This window comes from Drosophila yakuba, chromosome 3R (assembly GCF_016746365.2).
Source record: "Drosophila yakuba strain Tai18E2 chromosome 3R, Prin_Dyak_Tai18E2_2.1, whole genome shotgun sequence".
Lineage (NCBI taxonomy): Eukaryota > Metazoa > Arthropoda > Insecta > Diptera > Drosophilidae > Drosophila > Drosophila yakuba.
The window spans coordinates 22,716,058-22,737,084 of record NC_052530.2 but is presented as its reverse complement, the minus strand read 5'-3'; the positions used below and the strand labels follow the sequence as shown (position 1 = coordinate 22,737,084).

The 21,027-nt window shown below is 46.8% G+C and overlaps 8 protein-coding genes across 13 annotated transcripts; 5 read left to right on the top strand and 3 right to left on the bottom strand.

Moving 5' to 3' along the window:
- Nucleotides 1-103: 103 nt before the first annotated feature.
- On the top strand, nucleotides 104-1,177 carry LOC6538019 (pterin-4-alpha-carbinolamine dehydratase). Its single transcript, XM_002098518.4, has 3 exons — nucleotides 104-279; nucleotides 366-516; nucleotides 808-1,177. Exons 1-3 carry the CDS (start codon nucleotides 152-154, stop codon nucleotides 1,105-1,107), a joined length of 579 nt encoding a protein of 192 aa, XP_002098554.1. The 5' UTR covers nucleotides 104-151; the 3' UTR covers nucleotides 1,108-1,177.
- LOC6538018 (N-alpha-acetyltransferase 40) lies at nucleotides 1,119-1,903 on the bottom strand. Its single transcript, XM_002098517.3, has 2 exons — nucleotides 1,457-1,903; nucleotides 1,119-1,400 (listed from the first exon to the last, which is right to left on the bottom strand). Exons 1-2 carry the CDS (start codon nucleotides 1,825-1,827, stop codon nucleotides 1,163-1,165), a joined length of 609 nt encoding a protein of 202 aa, XP_002098553.1. The 5' UTR covers nucleotides 1,828-1,903; the 3' UTR covers nucleotides 1,119-1,162.
- Nucleotides 1,904-1,996: 93 nt separating this feature from the next.
- On the top strand, nucleotides 1,997-2,654 carry LOC6538017. Its single transcript, XM_002098516.3, has one exon. The coding sequence runs from the start codon at nucleotides 2,214-2,216 to the stop codon at nucleotides 2,571-2,573; it is 360 nt and encodes a 119-aa protein (XP_002098552.1). The 5' UTR covers nucleotides 1,997-2,213; the 3' UTR covers nucleotides 2,574-2,654.
- Nucleotides 2,655-2,783: 129 nt separating this feature from the next.
- On the top strand, nucleotides 2,784-12,517 carry LOC6538016. 3 transcript variants are annotated; one of them, XM_015193122.3, is made up of 10 exons: nucleotides 2,789-2,907; nucleotides 3,806-4,119; nucleotides 4,390-4,573; nucleotides 4,644-5,037; nucleotides 5,093-6,116; nucleotides 6,325-6,578; nucleotides 6,642-7,360; nucleotides 7,424-7,589; nucleotides 7,660-7,732; nucleotides 7,914-8,144. In XM_015193122.3, the coding sequence occupies exons 2-10, from the start codon at nucleotides 4,017-4,019 to the stop codon at nucleotides 7,958-7,960; spliced, it is 2,964 nt and encodes a 987-aa protein (XP_015048608.1). In that variant the 5' UTR covers nucleotides 2,789-2,907; nucleotides 3,806-4,016; the 3' UTR covers nucleotides 7,961-8,144. The 3 variants fall into 3 exon arrangements, with proteins under 3 accessions (XP_015048610.1, XP_015048608.1, XP_002098551.1); XM_015193124.3 differs by lacking the exon at nucleotides 7,660-7,732 and having other exon boundaries at nucleotides 2,784-2,907; nucleotides 7,914-12,517; XM_002098515.4 differs by lacking the exon at nucleotides 7,660-7,732 and having other exon boundaries at nucleotides 2,793-2,907; nucleotides 3,852-4,119; nucleotides 7,914-12,517.
- LOC6538015 (dehydrogenase/reductase SDR family protein 7-like) lies at nucleotides 12,335-13,813 on the bottom strand. The gene is made up of 5 exons (XM_002098514.4): nucleotides 13,589-13,813; nucleotides 13,389-13,532; nucleotides 13,116-13,332; nucleotides 12,816-13,061; nucleotides 12,335-12,756 (listed from the first exon to the last, which is right to left on the bottom strand). The coding sequence occupies exons 1-5, from the start codon at nucleotides 13,748-13,750 to the stop codon at nucleotides 12,545-12,547; spliced, it is 981 nt and encodes a 326-aa protein (XP_002098550.1). The 5' UTR covers nucleotides 13,751-13,813; the 3' UTR covers nucleotides 12,335-12,544.
- Nucleotides 13,814-14,050: 237 nt separating this feature from the next.
- LOC6538014 (complex I intermediate-associated protein 30, mitochondrial) lies at nucleotides 14,051-15,168 on the top strand. The gene is made up of 2 exons (XM_002098513.4): nucleotides 14,051-14,614; nucleotides 14,674-15,168. The coding sequence occupies exons 1-2, from the start codon at nucleotides 14,141-14,143 to the stop codon at nucleotides 15,088-15,090; spliced, it is 891 nt and encodes a 296-aa protein (XP_002098549.1). The 5' UTR covers nucleotides 14,051-14,140; the 3' UTR covers nucleotides 15,091-15,168.
- A 190-nt stretch (nucleotides 15,169-15,358) lies between these two features.
- Nucleotides 15,359-17,520, top strand: LOC6538013 (probable glucosamine 6-phosphate N-acetyltransferase). 3 transcript variants are annotated; one of them, XM_039376323.2, is made up of 6 exons: nucleotides 15,359-15,642; nucleotides 16,244-16,454; nucleotides 16,516-16,643; nucleotides 16,703-16,764; nucleotides 16,819-17,038; nucleotides 17,364-17,520. In XM_039376323.2, the coding sequence occupies exons 1-6, from the start codon at nucleotides 15,640-15,642 to the stop codon at nucleotides 17,403-17,405; spliced, it is 666 nt and encodes a 221-aa protein (XP_039232257.1). In that variant the 5' UTR covers nucleotides 15,359-15,639; the 3' UTR covers nucleotides 17,406-17,520. The 3 variants fall into 3 exon arrangements, with proteins under 3 accessions (XP_039232257.1, XP_039232256.1, XP_039232255.1); XM_039376322.2 differs by lacking the exon at nucleotides 15,359-15,642 and adding an exon at nucleotides 16,051-16,080 and having other exon boundaries at nucleotides 17,433-17,520; XM_039376321.2 differs by lacking the exon at nucleotides 15,359-15,642 and adding an exon at nucleotides 16,051-16,080.
- Nucleotides 17,521-17,637: 117 nt separating this feature from the next.
- Nucleotides 17,638-20,820, bottom strand: LOC6538012 (GATOR complex protein WDR24). Of its 2 annotated transcripts, none has more exons than XM_002098511.3 (8): nucleotides 20,608-20,820; nucleotides 19,910-20,549; nucleotides 19,516-19,848; nucleotides 19,381-19,465; nucleotides 19,168-19,323; nucleotides 18,652-19,110; nucleotides 18,408-18,593; nucleotides 17,638-18,346 (listed from the first exon to the last, which is right to left on the bottom strand). In XM_002098511.3, exons 1-8 carry the CDS (start codon nucleotides 20,723-20,725, stop codon nucleotides 17,990-17,992), a joined length of 2,334 nt encoding a protein of 777 aa, XP_002098547.1. In that variant the 5' UTR covers nucleotides 20,726-20,820; the 3' UTR covers nucleotides 17,638-17,989. The 2 variants fall into 2 exon arrangements, with proteins under 2 accessions (XP_002098547.1, XP_015048607.1); XM_015193121.2 differs by having other exon boundaries at nucleotides 19,381-19,462.
- Nucleotides 20,821-21,027: the final 207 nt, after the last annotated feature.

Genomic DNA, 21,027 nt, shown 5'->3' with positions numbered 1-21,027 from the left:
TGTTGCTAGCATGCGTTCGCGAGGCAAGTTGGCATCTTCGGCACCGCCCTGTTAAGTCAATGTTAGGTAACATACCGCACAGTCAGCTGTTTTTTGCCGACAGAACAGCAACAAAAACAGTAGCTAACAACAAACGAGTTTCGAATCGAAAATGTTGTTAACAATTAAATGCGCTCAGAATGTGATTAAGCCGAACTGCCAGAAAGTGGCCAATCTGCTTGCCAGCAGCTACAGAGCTGGTTTATCCCGCGCCATTGCAACAACAGCAACGAGTAGAAGGTAGTCAGTTGGTGATGTTGATTGTCAAAGGGAAGGGGGAGGGGTAAAAATACCGAATTTAAAGCGAAGCTTTATTTTTCGCGCAGCCTGTCGCAAATCTCAGTTCTGTATTCGCCAGCAGCGAGAGAAGCAGCACAGGCAGCAACTGGTGGCAGTCGCAATCTCCGGAGAATCCACACCATTCCAACCACAGAAGCCCCAGCAACCGCAATCACAACAAAAAAGCGCAAAATGGTGGTAAGTATGCACGGAAAGTGAGTTTGAGATCAAGGTGATGGAGTCTCGGCGAAATCGAGTGCTTCTCTTATCGCCTTCAACTCAAAACGAGCCCCCAAGGCCGGTTTTTGACTTTTGGAAAGTACTTTATGCCCTACGACTTAACTGTATCTAATGCTGGTCAGGAGTAGAGGTATTCCACTTCTAATACCGCCTTACAATGCCCACATTTGCTGTTTAAGCGACCTACACAAAAGCTTTAGTGTTATGTTATGACTCAATTCCACTCACTTGTTTCTGCCCCCCGTTCAGGTGCGACTAAACGAGCAGGAGCGCGCCGAGAAGCTGCAGCCCCTCCTGGACGCCGGCTGGACTTTGGTGGAGGGACGCGACGCCATCTTCAAGCAGTTCGTGCTGAAGGACTTCAACCAGGCCTTTAGCTTCATGACGGGCGTGGCCCTGCTGGCCGAGAAGATCAACCACCATCCCGAGTGGTTCAACTGCTACAACAAGGTGGACGTGACCCTATCCACACACGATGTGGGTGGCCTCAGTTCGCAGGACATTCGCATGGCCACTCACTTGGAGACCACGGCCAATTTGTTGAAATAAACGCATTGTTATACTAGTTGCTAAATGTCTATAATCTCCAGTGTCCAATAAATACTCAGCTCAGCATCGATTTGCTGAAGATTTGGTAGTCGGCCTGTTCCAGGACATCTGGGGAGATCTCGTCCTTGACGTAGCCCAGTTGCTTGAAGAAGGAAATGGAGGCTTCGTTGTTGTTCAGCACGGTCAGCATAACCTTTTCCAGGTGCCACAGGCGAGCGCAGTCCTCCAGGGTGCTCATGATGAACTTGCCCAGGCCTTTTCTTCGATACTCTGCAGCCACTTGCATTTCGTAGCTGGAAGACAGTACTAATAAGTTATTAAATTGGGGATTTACATAGAGAATACCCACCAATACAGGACACAATCTCCGTGATCCATGTCGAAGCGAAACATCGCGTAGGCCACGTTCTCCTTCTTTTCGTTCTGGGCCACCAAGTAGCGAGCCCAATTCTTGTTCAGCTCGGCGGCCTTGATCTTGGGTTGCCAGCCCATCTTGAGTTGTTTGTAGTAGGGTCCCACGTTCGTCTCCGCCAGCTTGAAAGCCCATTTCAGCAGTTTGGAGTCCGCATCCGACTTCGCTCGGCAGATGAGTTTGAATTGCTCTCCGCTGGGGTCCTTGTAGCTTTGGTAGCTGAGAGTTTCCAGAGGATTCTTGGCCCTGGCAGCCGTCTCCACAAATCTCTGCTTGGCGCCCTGACTCAGTTCGTCCTGATTCCGCATGTTTGCTTGAAATTAAGTATAAATTGTAGTTTGACTACAACTATGCCGCGCAAATTAGAGATGACAGAGAATGGTAAACAAACTGTTATAGCTTATATCGAAATTGTTATCGATTAGACCATTTAAGTTTAGTTGGTATTTTTGAAATATTAATTGCTGGCCACCTTATTATTTTCCACTGTTTTGTAAACAATTGCAGAAAATTTATTAAATCAATTTTTTTACTGCATATACCTGTATAATTCACCACATAATTGACAAATTTTTACCCTTACTACTATAAAGCCAACGGGACTTAAAACTTCAGGTTACCAGTATTCAAATCCCTGATTCAACAAGTGCTGACGTTTCCAGTTCTCTAAATTTAAGTTTACAAGAAATACAGGATGTTTAGGAAGGCCAAACCCAAAGTGGAGCCCCCGCCCACGGCTCCAAGTGTAGAGGAAATGCTTTCGGACATGGAAACCTTCGAGGTCAATCAGCCCACGATAAGCGGGCCTACGGACAACTCCGACTTGGAGCACGCTCTTCTGACTGAGCCGGAGAACCTTTCCCTTCCCACTTGGTGGCAGGTGTTCGACGAGTACGACCAGAAGGTGAAGAAATTGTCGACCACCGAGGAAGATCTGGAGACCCAAAGAAATCAGCTTAAGGAATGCTATGCCAAGTTGGAAAAGAATGCGGATAAACTAAGAACGGGCATACAAAAGCAACAGGCTCTGGTCAAAGGAGCCCTTAAATGTTAACTTATAGTTAAGCTAGCTGATCTAAGACTTTTGTTGAATGCTTAGTGGTTAACAATTAAAAGCTAATAATTCTAAACGAAAGAAAATTACTTTTATACTAGTTCCATAATCTACTTGGGCCCACTGTGGTGTGGTTCGAGTGCCGGCTAAAACTTCAGCTCAAAGTACGTTGGCGGTATTTTTCAACAGCAAGGTGTATTTTTCTGAGCCCGACATTTTAACGGTCAATACGCGGTGCGGTCACACTGCTTGGTGGATGGTAAGGTGGTCGAAAAAAGTTGTTAAAAGCGCAGAAAAAGCAATTGTAATGCAAGTGCTCCAGTGACTGTGAAAAGTAAGCAGCCAAGCAAATAAATTAATCAAAGCTTAGATCAACTGATCAGAAAATCCAAAAACGGCACGGGAACTCGTGAAATTTGCTCGATTAAGGCCTGGATGATTGGGCAGAAGAACAGGTTTTAGGCCGTGGCAACAACGAAAAAAAAAAATAGAAAAAAAAACTGCGACTGGCTTATACCATTTACGCCATTAACGGAGGTCGATTGTTATCCCTGTGTGTGTGTGTGGTGTGTGTTTTGTTCAATATATTTGGCTAAATTCCGCAAATCCAATTAACACAAACGGAAAAAAAGAGTGCAACAATTTGTGGCTAATTGAATTTTACGTGTATTTTATTTTGGTTTGCGACCAGCGCAACAACAACAGCGAGCAGCGAGTAGAAAGAGAGGGGTGAGCAGTGGGGGTTTTTTTTTTTTTGGTAGAATACACACACACACACATTTGTATGTTAGTTGGGCAAAAACAATAATTATCCAATTAAACGGTTATCAAAGAATGCATTTAATTTCATTGGCCAATTGGTTTGCAAGAAAGAGAGGGCCGCAGTGGCGAAGAGAGCGCCTAACTAACAGTATTTTTCACGGGCACACCAATACGAGCGCCACTGCTTCGTGTGTGCGTGTGTGTGTGTGGTGCTAATGAGATGCTGTGACGCTCTTCTTCTTCTCGTCGCCGTTTGTTGCTTTTGCCATTTATGCAAAAAGACACAAAACAAAAAAAAAAAACACAAACAAAAAAACAGAACAAAAATACGCAGATTTTTGAGCTGAACAAAAGATTTCACGTAAAAGGTGAAAGCCACTTGCAGATGCGAGCACACGGCGTATACGCAATGCAGTTTCTTTGTGCCGCGGACCGTTAATGCAATCATCTCGCGATCATAACCGTTCTAGATTCTCAACTCTCCACTCCGCATTCACCACTTCTCCACTCCTCCAGTTCCCGCGGAGATGTCACCGATTGGAGCCACTTCCTCGCAGCAAATCCCACAGCAATAACAAATAACGAATAACAAATGATGTGATGCAGCAGCAGGGGTCGAGTTCGGAATACACAACCTTCGAGTAGTCCAGGCCACCTAGAATCATCCGGATCGCAACCACGATGAGCTGGCTGCTGGGCCTCCTCGGGCTCCAGGTCCTGTTCCTCTGGCTCCTGTGGCTGCCCGGCGAGATCCTGGCCATTCCCACGCCGCTCAAGCTGCCAGGTGAGTCAGTCTATAAAATATTACCCCAAATCCAATAAAAAGTGTAAGTAATCTGATATTTTACAAAGAGGAACCCCAAATATGTTATTTCCATATCAGCATCGTATCAATATTTGCTTTCTTGAGTACACTTTAATCCCCTCAATCAGTGGCTTTCTATAGCCTACCTACAAATTTGTTCATCAGTTAGGAGAAATTTCATCTTGTCATCGCCGCTGGCAGCTTTCTCCCGCTCCCACTAACCCCTGAGATGCCATCTTCTTCTTGCAGGCTACACCCACAGGCTGACGCCCTACATCAAGCACTGGGAGGCGGCGAACTTCGATCGCCAGGTGCTGCAGGCGGCGCAGGTCAGGCACCTGGAGCAGGCTCGCTTCCGGCAGAAGAGAGAGGTGACCACCTCGGCGAGTGGACTGGCGCACACCATCCGCTTGAATTTCTCCGCCCACGACAGGTGAGTGCACTCGAGTTCGCCAGCCAAAAAGGTAATCACTTAATCACCTGACACCTTCCACATCCCGCAGAGATTTCCGCCTGGTGCTGCGTCAACAGCCGCACTCGGTGTTCGCCCACGACGTAGAGATCGAGAACACTCTGGGGCCCATCGACTACGATGTGTCGCGCATTTATACGGGCAGCCTGGAGGACGACGAGGCGGCCCACGTCCAGGCGATCCTCACCAGCGACAACCTGTTGGACGGCACGATAGAGACCCAGGCGGAACACTACTACATCGAGCCGGCGCATCGGTATTCCCAGCAGCTGGCCGAGAGCGGTGTCCACAGCATAGTCTATAAGTTAAGCGATGTAAATATGCAGAAGGAGCAGTTCACCGGCGGAGGACTCAACTCCGCCACTCCCGCCAAGACGCACTGCGCCAGCGAGAAGCTGAGAAAGAAGCGCTGGCTGCCAGAGGAGGTGAGTATTCGCAGAATACAATATGAATCACATCCTAATGTACCTTGGCTTTTAGCTGGCCATGTCGGACGCTCCGGCGCCGACGTACAATCGTAATCCGCCCCTGCCGCTGGACTTGGAGGTGCCCTACAACGATGACTTTCGCGTCCTTGCCTCGGAAGAGGACAAGAGCGAGGAGTCGCCGCGGAAGTACCCAACCACGTCCACAACCAGGAGCACTGTGCGCAGCACCGAGAGCTTCCTGGCCACGCTGACTAAGCCCACGTCGAACCGCAACATACTTGTAAATAACTACAATCCCTCCAATCTCGGCGAGGGAAGTCGCAGCTACAGCAGCGGCAGCAACAATGCCAACAGCAATAGTAATAACAATAACAGCAACAACAACAACAACAATAATAATAATAATGGTAATAACAATGTGCGGAAGTTGTACACAAAACACAAGAACATTATTGTGAGCACGTACAACCGACCCATCGAACCGGAATTCGGAACGCCCTACGAGGAACCGAATAACAATGGCACCCGCGAGCTGCCCAGTAACTTCTTCAATGCCAACTGGACGACGCTCTTTCTGGGAAACAACAACAATGGCAATGACCGCCCCAGCCACAAGACGCATGTGGAGATTATCACGAAGAACGGAGCCACCAAGAAGCCAAACATTATTGTAAACAACTACAATCCGGAGATCATATTCGCCCCCAATCCGCACAATCCCAGTTTCAACAGCATGCTGATGACGAATCTGCTGAGCGGAAGGGGTGGCGAGGACATCCACAGCTCTCCCAGGCTGCTCTACGATCGCAAGACCACCTGCATGCTGTACCTGCAGGCGGACCACACCTTCTTCCAGAAGATGGGCTCGGACGAGGCGTCCATAGAGGCCATCACTCGGCACGTGCAGCGGGCCAACACGATCTACCGGAACACGGACTTCAACAACGATGGGAAGCCGGACAACATCACCTTCATGATCAAGCGCATCAAGGTGCACAACATGAACGCGATGAAGGATCCCAGCTACCGATTCCCCGGCAACTACGGAGTGGAAAAGTTTCTGGAGCTGTTTTCGGGTGAGCGATTAGCCAATAAAATGAACAAAGTACACTTAGCATGCTGGTTAATTGATCCAGTTTTGAGTTCATGTGCTGACTTTCTCTTCTGATTAATTGATTCGCAATTAACATTATCTCTGTTTTCTTGACACGTGTTTGATTAATTACTTTTGTGTTGAGTGTATAATTTAAATGACCTTTTGTAATATGTTGATTTACTTTACAGAGGAGGACTACGACGCCTTTTGCTTGGCTTACATGTTCACCTACCGTGACTTCGAGATGGGAACCTTGGGTTTGGCCTGGACTGGAGATCTCAAGAACGCCGGCGGAGTATGCGAAAAGAATGGCCACTACCGCGGGTCCCTTAAGTCCCTCAATACGGGAATAGTCACTCTGTTGAACTATGGAAAGCATGTGCCTCCTGCGGTCTCTCATGTGACATTGGCCCACGAAATTGGCCACAATTTTGGATCACCGGTGAGGCTTCTAAAATTGTTTTTATTAATATTCTATGTTATTAAGAGTACTTCCCCATTTCAGCACGATCCGGAGCAATGTACCCCTGGTGGCGAGGATGGTAACTTCATCATGTTCGCCCGCGCCACTTCGGGCGACAAGAAGAACAACAACAAGTTCAGCACCTGCTCGTTGAAATCAATAGAACCCGTGCTGAATGCCAAGGCACGTTCCATGAAGGGCTGTTTCACAGAGCCGCAGTCATCGATTTGCGGCAATGGCGTGGTGGAGCCGGGCGAGCAGTGCGACTGCGGATGGGAGGAGGACTGCAAGGACTCGTGCTGCTTTCCCATGTCAAGGCAACCGCGTCTGGATGAAACCCCGTGCACTCTGACGCCGCATGCCCGCTGCAGTCCGTCGCAAGGTCCCTGCTGCACCACCGATTGCAAGCTGAAGTTCGGTGACAAGTGTCGCGATGACAACGGCTGTCGGGATCCTTCATTCTGTGATGGGCGAGTGCCCCAATGTCCTCCGTCGGTGAACAAGCCGAACAAAACCATATGCAACAAGGAGTTCGTCTGCTACATGGGCGACTGTACGGGCAGCATCTGTTTGGCCTATGGTCTGGAATCGTGTCAGTGTATTCCGGGACCCCAGGACGATCGGATCAAGTCATGTGAGCTGTGCTGCAAGCTGCCAGGAGAGGACAGTCCCTGCCGGAGTTCCTTTGAGTGGAATGAGGCGCCCTTCGATGTGCCCGATATGTACTCAAAGCCTGGAACTCCCTGCAATGATTACAATGGGTGCGCATCATCTGCCCTGGAGACCACAATTTATGTGACTAATTATTCTTGTATTTTGTTCAGATACTGTGATGTCTTTCAAAAGTGCAGAGAGGTGGATCCTTCTGGACCGCTGGCCACGTTGCGCAAGCTCCTGCTTTCCGAAGAGAGCATCGCCAGCTTCAAGAAGTGGATGCAGCACAACTGGTACACAGTTGCTTTAGCTGCCGTGGGCGTTATCCTGCTTCTGGTAAGTAACATTACAGGAAACTGGTGGAAAGTACTTAAATACACTATTAAATATTCTTTGGCACAATAAGTTAATGAGACTTCTCACGCAAATGTTAAGGGATCAGGTCGAAGCCAAAGCGCAAGCAAGGGCTCAGGCCTTGGGTGAGCACTTAGACTTCCAGTGCCCGCAATAATCCTGTAGAGTGTTTGAAGAACATTCATCTAGTCTGTGGCTAATTCGAGGGCAGCTTTAGTCTAGAAGTCATCGAAACATTTTCCTTTGCTCTTTTCCTTATTTTAAATTTGATTGGATTATGTTCTAATACCTTAATTATTTTCACAGGCGCTGAGCACAAAGCTGCTGGCGAAGCGGTCGAATCTGAAGCTTAAGTCCGTCACCATTATACACAGCGCCACCACGGAGACAGTGCGTCTTCCAGAGAACAACAACGGCGTTATAGTTCATACAGCCGTGAGGACAAAGGTACCTTTCAAGAAGAAGGTTCGTGGCGAGCGCACCAAGAAACCAGGAACGGGAGCAGTAGCTGGTGCGGGTGTAACCGCTACGGCTGCAGTTGCAACCCGAGGTGCGGCCAAAAGCAGTGCCAATCCGGAGCCAAAGAAGACCACTAGAAGCCAAGCGATGGCCAAAAAGAAATCCCTCGAGGAGGAGCCCAAGAAGTCCAGCAAGAAGATGGGCAAGCACATGAAGGAGATCATCGACTATTCAAATCGTAACAACAACGGCGACGATGCCTCCAACTTATCGACTACCAACAACCATACGAACACCTTTGGCAAGGTGCAAAAGTGGCTGCTCGAATCGCCCATTGTGGCTCAACCATTGTCCCACATTGAGCACAGCTCTCGGGTTCGCAAAGTGATGAGCAAATCGCAATCAACGCCAGAGAGACTGGTGCAAAAGACACCGCAGAAAACCAAGTCCATGGGTAATCTGTCCAACGAGAAGGTCAAACTGCAGGTGGTTTACAAGCCGCCCTTCAAGTTTTCCCTGCGATTGTCCAAGAAACCGAAAGTAAAGACCCATGTGGTGGGCGCAGGTGTCAGGCCAAAGAGAAGCCAAAAGACTAGTAACCGAACTGCAGGACAATCCTCCTCGAAGGAAGTGTCTACGCGCGCCAAGAGGAGCGCCCTTTTGCTATGCAACGAGGCGGAGGACGATAACCAAATTCTCACCCTCAACGAGCCCAACTACGAGACCTTGAAGCCACCAACGCCTCCACGTTCCATGGAACATTGCTACGAGAATGTGGACATGCAGGCCGAGGCCTCCAGTTCGAAGCCAAGTAGTAGCAGCAAAGTGGCTCCTAGCACACAAAATAGAGCCAGTTTAGAGGTGACTCCTCCAGTGCCTGCCCAGAGGAACTCCTATCGCAGGTCTAACTCCCTGTCCACCCACAATCCATTTGCGGCCGCTCCTCGCCGGAGCAGCAGCAAGGCCAGCGGATCGGTGAATCTCACACGGAACTTTGGCAGCACTCAGAATCTGATCAATCTCAGTCAGAATCTGTCCAAAAACAAGAAGCGCAGCAGTCTGAACCTGAAGGCAAGTGGTAGTGGAGCCACCAGAAGCGGGAAAGATCCGCCAACTATGGCAGTCGCCTCGCCACAGAGACGTTCCTCGTCCAACGCCAATCTCCGCAGGGACAGCAGCGTGTCCTCCACAAAGGCAGTGCCTGTTCCACCCACACGCAACTCGCGGAATAGCTTTAGCAACATTCCAAGGGCCAGTTTGGGAGGAGCAAACGCCAGTGCCGCCGCCAGCACTGGAGCACCTCCGCCCAGTTTCTCTCGCCAATCTTCCAGCAGCACGGCCACCAGCAGCTCATCCATCACTCCAGGCTTTACCACAGGAGTGGCATTGCAGCAATCTGCCTCCACCAGCGCCATGCAGCGTCACCCGCCCTCGCAGCCCACGAGAAGAAGCCTGAACAACTTCAGGTCGCGCTCTACGGGCACAGGAGCTGCAACTGGAAAGCCAGGAGCAGCAGGCACTTCTGCAGCAGTTACATCTGCAGGATCCGCATCTGCATCAGCATCGAACGAGAACAACGAGCTGCCTTCGGATTTGGAGGTGGTTGTGTCCGATGTGGAGAACCTGGTTAGCTAAGGGCAGCTCTCCCGTTCCAGTTTCCCAAAACCAACCAAGTGAAAGTGATAAGTCTTAATGTTAGTTATACAAATTGTCGCATAGGTTTACTTGCATAACACTGCCTTAAACTTGCCGTTTCTGCTGAAAATGTGAAATACCACGCCCACTCACACGAACAGACACACAACCGCATTCCACACGCCCATAAATCCACTGACCAAGGCTCGCCCCAGCACCTCGATGCATCACCACCCACTCCACTCCACTAGGGCACCCAATCACAAACTGATGCCACCGCAGTCCAAACCGCAGCCGCACTCACCGCACGTTGTACCTTCTACTGTTTACTGTTTGCATTCCATTGCGTAATCTGCAATTCAGCCAGTCTCACTAGTTCCGGTTTCCAGTTTCGATTGGACTTGGCGGAAGTTGATATATAAAGATAAATGCAAACTGCATTTGTATCCCTTCCAATTTTGATCGCATCTTGAACTGGAAACCGGGCATATGCTCGTAATTCAATGACGATTTCTTTCTTATCAATCCCATTTCACAGATACTCGCATTTTGAACCAGTTATAAGAAGAAAATCGAATTGAAATACCTGATAATATGCCCGCTCTTTATGTTTGCCCGAACTTGGTCTATACTCTATATCTATAGTTGTTTTCAAAACAGTATTACTGCATTGTTATGTACCTACTATACACTTTAAATGCCTAGGTTGCCTGCTCCTCAAGTTTCGAACAACGATCACTATTCATCTGAACTACGACGACACACAAAACAATACAAGGTGCTATTTTAGTAAGGAACTAAAACGATGAAATATTAGCCGAAAACATTTCAAAAATACTTTGCATATTTTCTGATGATCAAAACTAAGATTAGCGAGGAATAGGGAAGTAGAGGAAGTTGAAGGTTGGAGGTTGGTGTAGAAGGAGAAGTAGCATATAGGAAAATATTAATGGGGAGCCGGGTAAAGTTGCAAATAGCTGTACGGATTAGATACAAAGATAACCAACGATACTGTCAATAAATCAAAAGCATCATGCATCGAAAGTAGGTCTTAGAGAACTCCCAGCCAGCCACATAGAAAGTTAGCCACCCGAACACCGACATTTATCCACCCGATCCTCTCGAGCACGGCACCTGTACACACGCATCGATCCCCTGATCCCCTAGTGACACCCATAGCAGCCCGTAGTGTACATAGGATATCGAATGGTCATAGTTTTTATATGCAATCCAGTTAGAGCAATGAAAGCAAACAATAAGAAGACACCCCACACCTAACGATATTCATAGCGCGTAGGATATAGAGTCACATTCCGTATCGAGCCACTGAGCAGCGGCTTCTGAGTTACACACACCAAGAACACCCAGCAATAAGGATCTTAGGCTAAGGACAACAATTGATATTTGTAGCTATATGAACGTGTAGGAAATCAAAGGCGTATCAAGAGTATATACATACATCCATGTGGGGCGTGCAATAGCCATTGCAACTGTACGAGCATTTGGGTATATTTTTGTGGAATATACAAGATACAGATACAAGATAGAAGCCAAAAGCTCAGCTCAAGAGACCCAGGACCCATGACCCATGACCCGTGACCCGACAACCGAACCGACCCAGAATATCGTATATAGACAGACAGACAGTTAACGCGTTGGCCAGTGAAAAAACCGGAAACGGAAATAGTTAAAACGAGTACGCGACAATCGCTTTGAAATGCTTAACATAAAGATGAATACTGATAAACCCGAAGTCGAGGAGAAGTCTAGTTTCTACCTTGTCTTGACAGCATATTTCAATACGAAACTATACAAAATATGGCAGGCAAAAGATGGAAACTTACCAAAAGCAAACACTAGGAAACACAAAAATGCACTGGACTGGGAATATGTTTTCCTAATAGATTTTAGCGAGTGCAAACCAAACGGGAAGAAATACTTGAGATACTTGAGCTCAAACTGGAGAGAGGAAACTTCTAGGATCATGTACTCCCATCCCGTGTATTTCCAAAGGTCACATTTTATTATCCAGTGTATTAAGAAGATGAATTTTGCCAATGTTTGTGTGTACTGTATATACTTAAATGCAAATGATTAATGTCTAAGCGAATGGAGCAGAGTATTTTGAGCGTGACAAAAAGACTATTTAGCGCGAAAAGAACAATTTTTGTGTATTGTACATAAGGAACCGATTGATTTTAATCTAAATATACATAAATATTAATGTAATTGTAAAACTGCAAACGATTTTTAAATCTGTATGTGTATTGTGTACCTCAATTGTAATTAATTTTTATACTTTTCATGAGATGGATTAATGCTATTTTTATAATTTAGCTAAATGAATTATAAACACGTATGTACGTCTCCCGATTCCCCACGAAACCATCGTCTACCCCTAGTTAATGGCCAGTTTTAAATGTTGTCAAAGACCGCATCACCCATACCCATCCAAGAACCTAAATGAATAATAATGTAATTTTGTCAATTAAGAACGCGTAAATGTCTTTAAGAAATCGAATGAAAAACAAACGAAATTAATTGAATCGAACAAAACAAAAACCGAAGAGCAAAGAAGTGAATACTAGCATTTTACGATTAACATTTTTAAAGAAAAGCGAACAAGAAGCACATGTGTGACAATTCAGTTGTACTTTATGTTACGATTACTACAATACATTATTTATTAATCTTATCGTTAGGCAATAACACGAGTGTAACTAATTTTTAACCCGAACACACACATATGCGATACTTTATAATTTCCTCATTTTAAGCGAAATTCAATTAACAATAAAAATGAAACTAATACTTAAGGACGTTTAACTTCACATGCTCTACGCTTAAGTGGACTTTTTCTCAGCTTTCTCCAGTTTCAAGGCGCGTTTGGCCATAATCCAAAAGTACAGACTTGGGCAAAGGTGACGGAGATAGTAGGCAATCTTGGCCTGCACATCGCTGACAATGATGTCCGGTTCCTTGCGAAGAATGCATTGCAGAATGCGTTCTGCTAGTTTATCGGGCGACATGCCTTTGGCCGTGGTTTCATCCATTTCTGGGTGTAAAATAATACATAAGCTTTTGTGTGCATATAAGAGGTATATATTCACTTACTGCCATAGCTGTTTCCCGATCCTGTCAAGGCATTTAAGGAAAGCTGGGTGCGTATGTAGCCAGGACTAACGCAGGAAACGTTTATATTCTTATTAGCCACCTCGGCACGCAGGGAGTCGGCAAAGGCCTGCACGGCATGTTTCGAGGCGGAATAGGCAGCCCTCTGGGGAATGGCAAATTTTCCCTGAACGGAGCTGATGAAGCAGATGTGCCCGCTACCACGTTTCACCATCGAAGGAAGCAGAGCTGAGACTCGTACAAGAGTAAGAAGACATTCTCATATAAAAGCTTGTTAGTTACCTTTAGTTAAAGCCACGCTGCCAAAATAGTTGACCACCATCACCTTGAGATCCACGTCCACTGCCGTGGAAGCCACATCCGCTCGCACGCTGATCCCTCCGTTGTTGATGAGTATGTCCACCTGATTGTACACGGCCAGCACCCGGGTGACAAATTCTGGAATGGAATTCAATTCGGCCAGATCCAGGGAAAGCACGGTCGGCGGATAAGCGGGATCCTGAAAGGGGTAATGTGTTACTCATGTAAACATATAACTAAAAGTGCAGAACTTACGACATCCAGTGCGAGAAGGTCCTTTTTAACCCGCTCCAATTCCTGAGTGCGACGTGCCGCCAAAATGACCCTGCATCCAGCGCGGTAGAAGACGTGGGCCAGGGACTCACCCAAGCCCGAACTGGCGCCCGTGATGAGCACAACCTGAAAATGGTTTACATAATTAGCCGGCTAATCAGTCATCAAGTTACAATCGTCACCTTTCCGGGCAATTGATTGCGGTATTTTTGGGCCTGGAATCGCTGCCAAATGTTAATGAGGGCCAGTGGAAGAGCCACCGGCATCAGGATCGTGCCCAGGACCCAGTAGAGCACGTTCCAGTCGCTGCTGGGAGCACATTTGTCCATGTCTTGCACCTTCATGTTCCTAATCCGTTGCGCTCGATTATCAAACCTTTGAACTCCAAGCCAAATGCAAAATGATTAGCAATGACAACAAAAGTTATATTGCCATTCACTACGAATAAAGTACAGTGAAGCTTAGTTATGAGGAAAGGAAGTGCGTTCAATGATTATTAAAGAATAAACATGGCAGCTACATAAATATTGAAAATTAATGTAGCATACAATGAGCAAGGTATCAAAGTTTGATTTTATTATTATATTTCAGCAGTGCTTGTCTTCCATCGAATAGCTACTGTGCACAGCTGTTTCGCTGAGAATGGCAACTGGGAACAGCTGATTGTTGTTACGTTGTTTTGCTGCAGAGGCGGCTAGAAACTAAGATCTACCTTTAATTAATCCAATGCCACGATGAATAGCCTCCTGCGACAAGGACTTCGCCTGGGCAGCTGCCTTCCGGCTGTCCAGCAGCAAATCCACACCACCGCCGTGCACAGGACATTCTGGGAGCGCGAGAAGAAGTCCGGCTACAAGACCAAGTTGCCGGAACCCTCAAAAAAGCAGATGATCATGGACGGATTGAGGGACCTGAAGGAGGAGATGAAGCTGTGGCGCCAGGAGGTGAAGGAGCAGTTCGAAAGTGATCCCATCCTTGTCTTCCGGCCGGGCGAAACGGATGTGGTGTTTGATTTCAAGGCACCGGATGTGCTGGACAAGTGGACGGTGACCACGGATGCGGATCACGGCGAGGGCAAGAGTACCGCCGCTCTAGAACTGAGTGCAGCCGGAGCTGGACTATTCCATGGCGAGGTCAACTCGGATCACACCAAGGATGGCATTATCAAAAGGACGGGATACGCAAACATACGCACGAAGAGAGTGCGGGTGAGTTGATTGTGGATTTTGTATTGGATGTACGGATCCTAAAACCTCTTTATCCTTAGAAATCCTTCAAGCGAGAGTCCACCTACGATTGGACACAGTACAACATGCTGGTCATGAAGGTGCGAGGCGACGGACGCAGCTACCTGATCAACCTGCACACCGAGGGCTACTTCGACCTGATGTGGAACGACATCTATCACTATGTTCTATACACGCGCGGTGGTCCCCACTGGCAGATAGCGAAGATTCCCTTCTCCAAGTTCTTCCTCTCTTCCAAGGGACGTGTCCAGGATCGCCAGGGCGCCGTACAGTTGAATAGGGTCACCCACTTTGGATTCTCCGTCGCCGCAAAGAAGGGCATGGACGGACCGTTTGGCCTGGAAATAGACTATGTGGGTCTGCAGTACGATCCCAGCCATCGCGAGGAATTCGCCTACGAAATGTACCAGACTCCCAAATACATCGTGGCCACGTAACGTAACCCGCTTACGTTACGGATGTGTTATTTAATTGTAGAGCGTACGAGAAACAGTAAAGATTGGTTTTTAAAATCAGATGCACATTGCTTTATTTATTGAACTGTGAATATTCACGTATAAAACATTAATAAATTAAATTTCGGACTATCTCTTTTAGTCAGTTACAACTGTACCCGCAGCTGACCATTCTCTCTCTTGCTCTCTGCCATCTCTTTTTTCTATCTTTCTTTGGCAGAACCTTTCTCTTGGCAATCAGCTGTTTAAATGTTTACATTCACATCGCCGAATCTTCAGGGTCATTTTGACGTTGAAACTGCAGCTTTTGTGCCTTTTCCACGGCTTTTTAGCCTCTCTTGACTGCCAATTAGCGCTTGGCTTTCTGTATTTCAACGTGAACTTGTGTTTTGCGCTCAGTCTGCTCCGAAACTTCGACCGATAAAAGCGGCCGGGAAAACTTCCGCTTCATTTTGTTAGTTTCGTCGCGGAAGATTGGGAAAAAGTTCTAACTGGGTGCTTCACTATCATTATCAGACATCAGATAAAATCATGGTAAGTGGCTTTTAAATAAATAGCGGAAAATAGATACTTTCTGTGCAGTGCCGCACGAAAGATAAAAGAAGAACGTGACCATGTGGCAGTTCAGTCACCGCGACCTCGTGTCCACGTTGTTTGCTTTAATCCTGGCCAAAACCACAACAAACTAAATCAATACTAGTCGGTGGAGCTACGCACTTCACCGGTTTGCTCGTACTATGTAATTTATGCGCCAAAAATAGAAGAACTGAACGTAAATGATACCAAATGCCGCAAAACCAGTTGGCCACCAGCGAATCGAAAGTGTTGGGTGCAAGAAACCAGTTCTTGATACCATTCCTGTTATCGCGGCTCCACCTTTTTACCTGTTGACTGAGTCTTACCTTCAGTTTTGCCTCCAGCGGCGTCACTTGCTGACGTGTGAAGTCCACTGCCAAAATGGTGCAACTTACGGTAGTCGCAATTACTAAAACGCAGCCTATACACAGCATTCCTAATCAGCAAAATCACTCAGACGTATAGTAGATATGTTGTGTTGATTGCTGCCTTTCTCTACTTACTATTTTAAAGATTGCTTCCTACAAACTCATATACTCATATAATTTATACCCTACAGGAGGAGACATATCTGTACGATCCCAATCTGCTGTTGAAACTGGACTTTCATCGCAGTCCCGCCAATTTCAAGCCCTTCATATCGGCGGCTAATCCCGGCGAGCCCTGGATGAAAGTGCGTCCTCTCAAGGACACCGACTACGATCGTGGATTCCTGCAGCTGCTATCCCAGCTCACCCATGTGGGCAATGTGAATCGCACGCAGTTCTTGAGTGAGTCGTAAATTTAAGCTCGGATTGAAGTATTAGTACTGACCATGTCCATCTTCTCTAGCCCGCTTCTCGCAGATGAAAGCCAGTGGGGATTACTTTGTCACCGTCATTGAGGACACTCGCAAGAATGAGATTATTGGAGCTGCATCCCTGGTGATCGAGCGCAAGTTCATCCATAACTGTGCTGTGGTAAGTGAAAAAAATTACCCACATATATATTTTAAACTCATCTATTATTTATTTCTCAGCGTGGTCGTCTAGAGGATGTGGTGGTAAATGACACCTATCGAGGCAAGCAACTGGGAAAGCTGTAAGCGTGGTATCATATTTCCAAATATAAATATTAATCGTTTGACTCATTCAGAATCGTGGTCACCGTATCGCTGCTGGCCGAGGAACTAGGCTGCTACAAAATGTCGCTGGACTGCAAGGACAAGCTGATCAAGTTCTACGAGTCGCTCGGCTACGTAGCCATTCCCGGAAACTCCAATTCCATGACCATTCGCTACGATGAGGGGCCAACGCTCAAGCGGAATGCTACCTCAGCCGGCTCCAGTGGAACAGTGGGCGACTCCTGCCAAACTGTGAGCCTCGATTTTGCCTCTTGACAATTAGCCGCCAACGCTGCTCCAAAGTCCAAGCTTTGAGTGGGTGCACCCCATCTCAAAGTTATAAGTGCGCGAAGCGCAATGCAACAAAACTGAAATTGGATTCTAACAAAACATAAAATGCATAGGCATTGCCAAAATTCCATTGCGCTGAGGGCATGATGGATTTTTGGACAGCGCTGGCTGGCGGTGGTGTCCTTGTGGACGGTCGTGACTTCCACCCACCCGCGAGGACATACAATTAGATATTTAGTTAAAAACAACTGCAACAAATGTTGCTCTCTGTTTTTAATCCCTACAGAACTCTCAATTTTATAACTTTTTCTCCCCTTTCTGCTACTGAATGTGCGGCTCAACTCTCAATTGCAAGGTGGTTGTAATATTACCTTTTAAGAGCACCTTCATCAAGTAGCCCTAAGTTTGAAACACTCGCATAAATACACAGTTATTAACACTAATTAACAAAAGCGATGAAAGCCCAATACGAATCTGTCAAGAACACTCAAGAATGAATGAACAAGTTCAATAAAGTGGAAACTTTTTTAAAATCCCATTTTCTCAAATCCCAAATAATATTTATCAACAGACAACAATTTTATTTTCCATTACTTGCAAATAATTAAGTAACAAACAAGTGTGCTATTCAAAGTTGGAGAAGATCGTAAAACTAGTCTGTTAATTTGGTTTAAACTATTTCTTAAATATGTGTAAACAATTTATTTCACAAGTTTTGAGCTTGTAAAGTTTACACCTCGAATGCCGTGATTCCAATTCTCAACAGTATATGTTTTAAATGGCTTCGAGCTACATGTGTACAAAAATGTGTTTAGTGTCTATTGCAAGGTACTTATTGGGCTTAAGTCTTCATTATATACAAAGACCTTAAATGGGGGGCAATAGCTGGGCAAACCCAGCCTCCTCCGCGTCTCATGAGTACGCGCAAAGATGTCCGCACTTGGGGCATTTGGAGTGCTTGGCAAAGTACTTCTGCAGGTGCTCTATGTGTCCTCCGTGAGAGCATCCTTGGCACCAGGCGTAGACTCCCCGGACGATCAAACCGCAGACGCAGCATTTGGCTGACTGCATGGACTTGCACTTGTCGCAGTACCATCCCACCTTGCCGCCCATGGGACGTCCACACTCGCCACAATTCGTGTGCATGGCGGTCGAGTGCTGGTTGAGCTGCTGTACCGATCTTAGCCAGGAGCGGTTGATAACCTCGCAGGCCTCATTCCACAGCTCATAGCGATGCAGCTGGTCCACGTATGTGTAAAACCAGTGCTCCTGAAAAAGGAAAAACAGATGACTAACTATGCTTTGATCTTAGCTATGACTATAAACTTACCACCAGTGCATCGTCAATGGGCAGGAGTTTCCGAGCTTCCCCCAGCGCTATAAGGACTGTCAGAGCTGTTTGCACATCGCCCACATCGTTCATTAGCATGAGGGCATCGGACACGAACTTATGCGGTTCCCACATGGGAATGGGCGGGACATGGCTGACTTTTAGGACAGTGGGAACATGCGGTGGCTGAAAGACGAGTCATAATTTAGTTAGACTATACAAATTCCTTACGATCGCAACTTACAGGTGACTTTTCGTGATCGGAAGCCTTGAGATCTAGTTGTGGTCGTGCTGCCTGCACATCGTGATGAAGGGCGGGGAAAGCCAAAGCTTTGGGGCACTCGGTGGGACCCACGTAAATAAACCCATTGCGCAAGAGCTCAAAGTTGTCAAAGGTAATCTCGCTGATGATTTGCGTTTCGGACAGAATCACGGAGCTCGTAGGGGGATGCTCCACACCACTGCTACCGAGCGGATCATCGTCGACATTCGCCACATCAATCTCGTGGGCTGTTTCCGGAGTGTTTCCATTGAGATCCTGGCCTAGATCAGTTCGCTGCTGAGGCCAATCGCTGGCTACTTGCGTGGATCGTCGAGAGTTCATTGGGTTTTTTTGATTCGAGAAGGAGGAGCGGTGCTCGAAGGGCGGCTCAAAGTGATTGCTGCCGTAGAACAGTTTGATAAAGTTCCACAATGTGGTGGCCTGAAAAATGTATATGCTTAAGTCTTGGGAACTATGGAAATAAACTAAAATGCTCACATTATGTTTGCCGTATTTTTTGGAAACCTCTGCATTGTGCTCACATAGCTCAGCCAGTTTTTTACCACTGATAACCAGCTCCCTGGCACAGCCAATAAAACTCTCGTGTTCTTGGGTAGGTCTTGAAACAGATTCGCTCAGAGGATGTCCCGAAAACTAAAATATTTCAATTATTCAATATGGCAAAGAAATCCTCAATGGTGTCTTACTAACCGTGTCGTTGACCATGAATTTGTACATCTTGGAATGGTCCAAATGGAACTGAATGCTGCCAGCCACATTCGTCTTCCGGCGACTTCTAGAACCAAGATACTTAGAAATATAAAAGTTGATACAACAAAAACATACATGAAGCTGGATGACTTGGTATTGGATGCACCACTGCTCTTGGGCTCATACTCCTTTATCTTGTTGGCAAAGGAGATGTCCCCGAATCTGCCCAGGCTAGCTCCCTGAGCATTTGCCTTCAGCGCTGGCCGCGTTGCATCCTTAAAAGCATGTTTGTAAATGGTGGAGTCCTTGCTGATGGACAAAAGACAATGCGAGTCGCTGCCCTGCCACGCAATTCCAGTGGTCACATTGGTGTGCTCGTTGAAGGAGGCGAATGGTATGTAGGGTCTGCGGATGTCCCACACATGAACGCTGTAGTCCACCACAAGGGCACAGCTGGCGATGTGATACCTGGTAGGGATTAATAGATTTATTAGAAATGATACTATTTAACCTGGCTTTAAAAACCTACGTTCTTTCTGGTCGCCACTTAACCCGACCCACCACGGCGATTGTGTGGATGGTGTGCTCCAATCCCGGCCTGCCATCCATGTTCCACACCTTGATCTGCTTGTCCCGACTTCCGGTGGCCAGCCAATTCCTTGTGGGATGCCAGTCGCAGGTGTATACTGGGCCATAGTGCGCCGTAAACTGCACCATGCACTTGTCCCACTTCCTCATGTCCCATAATTGTACAGTTCCATTCTCGGAGACGGCGGAAAATATGTTCTGTGTGTGTGGGCTAAACTTGACATCTCGCACGGATTCCGAGTTGCAGAAGTAGGTGTTGACCGACTTATCCGATCGGATGTCGAAACACTTGATGGTGCCATCCTGAGAACCGGAGATCAGGATGTTAGGCTCGCTGCTGTGGAAGGTCACGGTGTGGGCGGTGCGCTCATGTTCGTTGTAAACGAGCAGCTGCTTCTGCCTGCCGAACTTGGAGAGATCCCACACGGAAACTACTCCGTTTGTGGCCGCCGTAGCCAAAAGATTGCTATCCAAAGTGGACCAGGCCACATCGTTGGCGGAGTAGCTAAGGTTCTGGTTCTTTCCGCGCATATTACATGATTCCGTAAATCCATTGCTGTTTATGGAGTACACCTTAAGCACTGTTCGGAAGCAAATTATGTGTATTTATAGAAAGACCTTGGGCGATTTTAATCTCACAGCTTCTTCCGGCCAAAGCAATCTGGTTGTTGTCCTTATTCAGGGCCAGGGCGTTCGCGTGTCCTTCCAGGCATATCCGCAGCGAGATTGTGGAGGTGTCCTCCACGGAATCGGGCATCCTGGAGCACTTGCAAGTTGGCCTGCAGAAAACAAAACAGTGATTTGATAAGACAAGACGCTATCGTTTATTTTCCTTTCGGTTCAGTATGACCGTTTCTCGAGCGGCAAAATATTGGACGGAGTGTTCCCATATGCAGATTTTGAACATTGTTCGTTTGTGCACAGCAGTTGTAGTTTTTTAATAAACATCGAAGTATTATACACATATTCTTATATATTAATCTTAATTAAGTTATCAAATTCCTTGAAACTTTTTGGAACACTCCAATAAGATTTGCTTTTGCGAGCGCGTCGTTGCCG

Coding starts and splice junctions, on each gene's coding strand:
- LOC6538017 (XM_002098516.3), top strand. CDS start 2,214: ATGTTTAGGAAGGCCAAACCCAAAGTGGAGCCCCCGCCCACGGCTCCA.
- LOC6538016 (XM_015193124.3), top strand. CDS start 4,017: ATGAGCTGGCTGCTGGGCCTCCTCGGGCTCCAGGTCCTGTTCCTCTGG. Junction 6,117..6,324: donor GTTTCTGGAGCTGTTTTCGG/GTGAGCGATTAG, acceptor TTTACTTTACAG/AGGAGGACTACGACGCCTTT. Junction 6,579..6,641: donor GCCACAATTTTGGATCACCG/GTGAGGCTTCTA, acceptor TCCCCATTTCAG/CACGATCCGGAGCAATGTAC.
- LOC6538015 (XM_002098514.4), bottom strand. CDS start 13,750: ATGAAGGTGCAAGACATGGACAAATGTGCTCCCAGCAGCGACTGGAAC. Junction 13,533..13,588: donor GCAATCAATTGCCCGGAAAG/GTGACGATTGTA, acceptor AACCATTTTCAG/GTTGTGCTCATCACGGGCGC. Junction 13,333..13,388: donor ACCTTCTCGCACTGGATGTC/GTAAGTTCTGCA, acceptor TACCCCTTTCAG/GATCCCGCTTATCCGCCGAC.
- LOC6538012 (XM_002098511.3), bottom strand. CDS start 20,725: ATGCCCGATTCCGTGGAGGACACCTCCACAATCTCGCTGCGGATATGC. Junction 19,849..19,909: donor AAGTGGCGACCAGAAAGAAC/GTAGGTTTTTAA, acceptor AATCCCTACCAG/GTATCACATCGCCAGCTGTG. Junction 18,594..18,651: donor CCGATCACGAAAAGTCACCT/GTAAGTTGCGAT, acceptor CTCGTCTTTCAG/CCACCGCATGTTCCCACTGT.
- LOC6538013 (XM_039376322.2), top strand. Junction 16,455..16,515: donor GAATCGCACGCAGTTCTTGA/GTGAGTCGTAAA, acceptor CATCTTCTCTAG/CCCGCTTCTCGCAGATGAAA. Junction 16,765..16,818: donor GGCAAGCAACTGGGAAAGCT/GTAAGCGTGGTA, acceptor TGACTCATTCAG/AATCGTGGTCACCGTATCGC.
- LOC6538018 (XM_002098517.3), bottom strand. CDS start 1,827: ATGCGGAATCAGGACGAACTGAGTCAGGGCGCCAAGCAGAGATTTGTG. Junction 1,401..1,456: donor GGAGATTGTGTCCTGTATTG/GTGGGTATTCTC, acceptor ACTGTCTTCCAG/CTACGAAATGCAAGTGGCTG.
- LOC6538014 (XM_002098513.4), top strand. CDS start 14,141: ATGAATAGCCTCCTGCGACAAGGACTTCGCCTGGGCAGCTGCCTTCCG. Junction 14,615..14,673: donor TACGCACGAAGAGAGTGCGG/GTGAGTTGATTG, acceptor CTTTATCCTTAG/AAATCCTTCAAGCGAGAGTC.
- LOC6538019 (XM_002098518.4), top strand. CDS start 152: ATGTTGTTAACAATTAAATGCGCTCAGAATGTGATTAAGCCGAACTGC. Junction 280..365: donor ACAACAGCAACGAGTAGAAG/GTAGTCAGTTGG, acceptor TTTTTCGCGCAG/CCTGTCGCAAATCTCAGTTC. Junction 517..807: donor CAAAAAAGCGCAAAATGGTG/GTAAGTATGCAC, acceptor CCCCCCGTTCAG/GTGCGACTAAACGAGCAGGA.